The sequence below is a fragment of the Oculina patagonica genome, chromosome 6 (genome assembly GCF_052425735.1).
Source record: "Oculina patagonica isolate OP01 chromosome 6, crgOcupat, whole genome shotgun sequence".
NCBI classification, from domain to species: Eukaryota; Metazoa; Cnidaria; class Anthozoa; order Scleractinia; family Oculinidae; genus Oculina; species Oculina patagonica.
Window position 1 is genome coordinate 20,925,571 of NC_135763.1, and position 3,005 is coordinate 20,928,575.

General features: G+C 38.4%; 1 protein-coding gene across 1 annotated transcript; it reads left to right on the top strand.

Moving 5' to 3' along the window:
- The first annotated feature begins 1,645 nt into the window (after positions 1-1,645).
- Positions 1,646-2,790, top strand: LOC144657921 (uncharacterized). Its single transcript, XM_078518262.1, has one exon. The coding sequence runs from the start codon at positions 1,646-1,648 to the stop codon at positions 2,498-2,500; it is 855 nt and encodes a 284-aa protein (XP_078374388.1). The 3' UTR covers positions 2,501-2,790.
- The last annotated feature ends 215 nt before the right edge of the window (positions 2,791-3,005 follow it).

Genomic DNA, 3,005 nt, shown 5'->3' on the forward strand with positions numbered 1-3,005 from the left:
CTTTTTTTAAATTTAGCCGCGGCAACAGATTGTATCGGGGTTAAAGAGGGATGGTAATCTAAGCAATTAGTTGGTCGGGATTGAATGTCAAAGTTAATCTTGCACACATAACACATGTCGTTTGAACAAAAGGTTTGAATCGTTTGAATCGTTAGTCGATTGAATACCCAACCATTTTAAAGTTATGACCAGTTATGGTACAGCATAGTAACCTCTGTGTAGAAGTTAAAGTCTCTCTTAAAAAGTGAGATTTGTGCGAGTTAAACACTACTACATAGTTTATTGCGTACGTTCGCGCGGAATCACATGTCAAGCAAGATCGAATGTTTTCCATTAAGCAGAACCTAGCAGAATATTTCATTCAGTAGATTTAAATAGCGAAGAAAATGACTGTAATTTACACGTTCTTCAGCCGCTGCGTTGTAGCTTTGGCGTTACAAAAACATTAAGACCGGCTCAAGTGTGACCAAAACCAAATTTCTCCTCACAATATCAATACTAAATCAGGAGAAGAGGTTATAAGAATTAACAAAATCATCACCACTCGCATGTCATTATCACTTAACAGGCTAAGCGTTCACGAATAAACACCCAAAGCGATATCTCATATAGCGTGTAGAAAGCACATGGAAGTCATAGTATAAGTATACAGTAGAATGTATGCTTAGTGAACCAAAGTGCAATACAGTGCAATGTCTGTCATCTTTTTCTGCTGTTATTGGAGTTATATAACTGATCAACTTTACAAGCAATAAATAGACGTGAAAAGTGATCTCTTTTTTAAATAAACTCTAAAAAGTGACACGAGACACTAAGCCCAGAGGGCTTTTGATTATTTAATACTGCATGCAACAAAAGATAATAACTAGCTATTTGTGTGTGGAATAATCACGCACTGTTGCTGTAGACCCTTCCATTAGTAAACAATAACCTTTCCATTAGCACGTTAGGTAAACAATACCAAACAAATACCACGTCAATAGCAAATATGAAATGAAATGCGAGTGTGTTATTAACTTTTTTCATAGAACTGCTCTGTAAATACTTTACCAAGATTACTTGACTGTGAAGTTAACTCAACGCATCTTGGAATGAAATAATCCACTGGTTTCTTGTAATGTCCAATGAGGTTAAAATGTTTAGCTCTTTCTTGTATTGTTTAGGACGACTACTCTATGAAAAAGCGAAAGTGTGACTTGGGGAAAAACGAGGAACGCAATAAGAGTAGACCCTCTTTTCAGCTTGTGCTGATTAGCGCCTCCCACAAACATCCTAAACAACAGACGTTATGCAGGGCGTGGTGCTAATTGCAAATAATTACCTCTATAATAAAAAGACTTGTCCACAAACAGCACGCTTTGGGATAAAAAGATGTGCGTTATTCTTTTGCACTCAGAAACTGTTTTCTCTTGAGTTATAAAAAAATCCTTTTAACTTCTGAAATTGCACCTGGAACGAAAAGTTATGGAATAAAAGCTAACAAAGGGTTTCGTTGTTTCGTGGATACAATAACATTAATCAATTACGTAAAACACTTGTGTTTCCAGCCAATATCACAGCTTGTTCACTTGTTCCAAATTCATTCATATTCCAGTGTTGAGCGTGTTATGACCTGTTATGTCACACGGCATTGATGTTATCAGTTATGAAATCAGCAGATGCTATTGCCCCAAAGTTTCAACCAGCGGAAAGTAGATTTCCGCCTGTGAATATGACCTCCTCCAGGTTTTATCTTCCAAGCTCAACTACTGTTCCAGTGTTACCATACTCGCCTTATTATGGTGGATATGTCAGCCCAGACATGTCGTTCCCTTATCCACAGCAAGACATCAGAGTATTGCCCAGTTACATGGGTACGTGTTACCACCCGGCCTTTCAAGGCATTCCGCACCACAGCACAAATGAAGAAAAACCAACTCAGTCCTACATTGGTCTTATTGGCAAGGCAATTCTAAGCTCTTCACAACAGAAACTAGTGCTGGGCGACATCTACAACTACATTCTGACAAATTACCCTTACTTCAGAAATAAAGGACCGGGATGGCGGAACTCCATACGCCACAACTTGTCGCTGAATGATTGCTTTGTTAAAATGGGTCGCTCACCTAACGGCAAGGGACACTTCTGGGCAATCAACCCGATTAACTACGATGACTTCAGTCGGGGCGAGTACAAACGAAAAAGAACTTCCAGAAGAAATCGAGAAAGTATAACAGAAAGGTTTATAAAAGGAAATACTTCGGGAAAACTGGATGAGATGAAACGCAATGACCATGTTAGCAGGCTTACAGCAAATGAAATGGCTGATAGCGTTTTTTGTGGTCCACGAAGTTTTGAAAAAAAAGGTTTTCATATAGAAACGCTGTTGTACAACAAATGCCGCGGAGAACGGGTTAAAAACAGTGAAAAGAAGGAGGCGACGTCAGCATTTACTGTTGTGTCTATTATAAATGACGTGTTCTCTCAACAACAACTGCGTCAAAACAGTGTACATCAATAACAGTTGTCGGGGAAGCCCGTTACATCATTTCGCGGCATCATTTCAGAACTTGAACTGATGTTGAGACAAAATGTCTCCTTAACTACTGTACTATTGAAAAAAATTAATCCAATGGACTATAAATCGCTATAGAAAATACATCAGTTGTATTTTATTGTTAGGCGAGCAATAAAGTGCATGTTGACTTGACAAATAAAGGTGCCAGGGCAAAAAAACCAAAACCCAATCTGTTTGACAATTTGTCTTCCATTGATGTCATCCTGTGAAGGAAAAACAATAAAAATGCAGTGTTAACGACTTTCATCTGCCCTGCAGTCAACTCACATGCAAATTCGCATTTTATTCTAACAAGAAAGCAAACGAGCAAGTTAAACTCAGCATTATGAGTGGGTTTCCTTTAGCAAAAGAAACTCATATAAGAATGGGGGCGATGGTCAAAGTATCCATGACTTAGGACGGTTCTGGGAAATCTTTTTTCGTGACATTGCATAAAGTGCAATTGTAG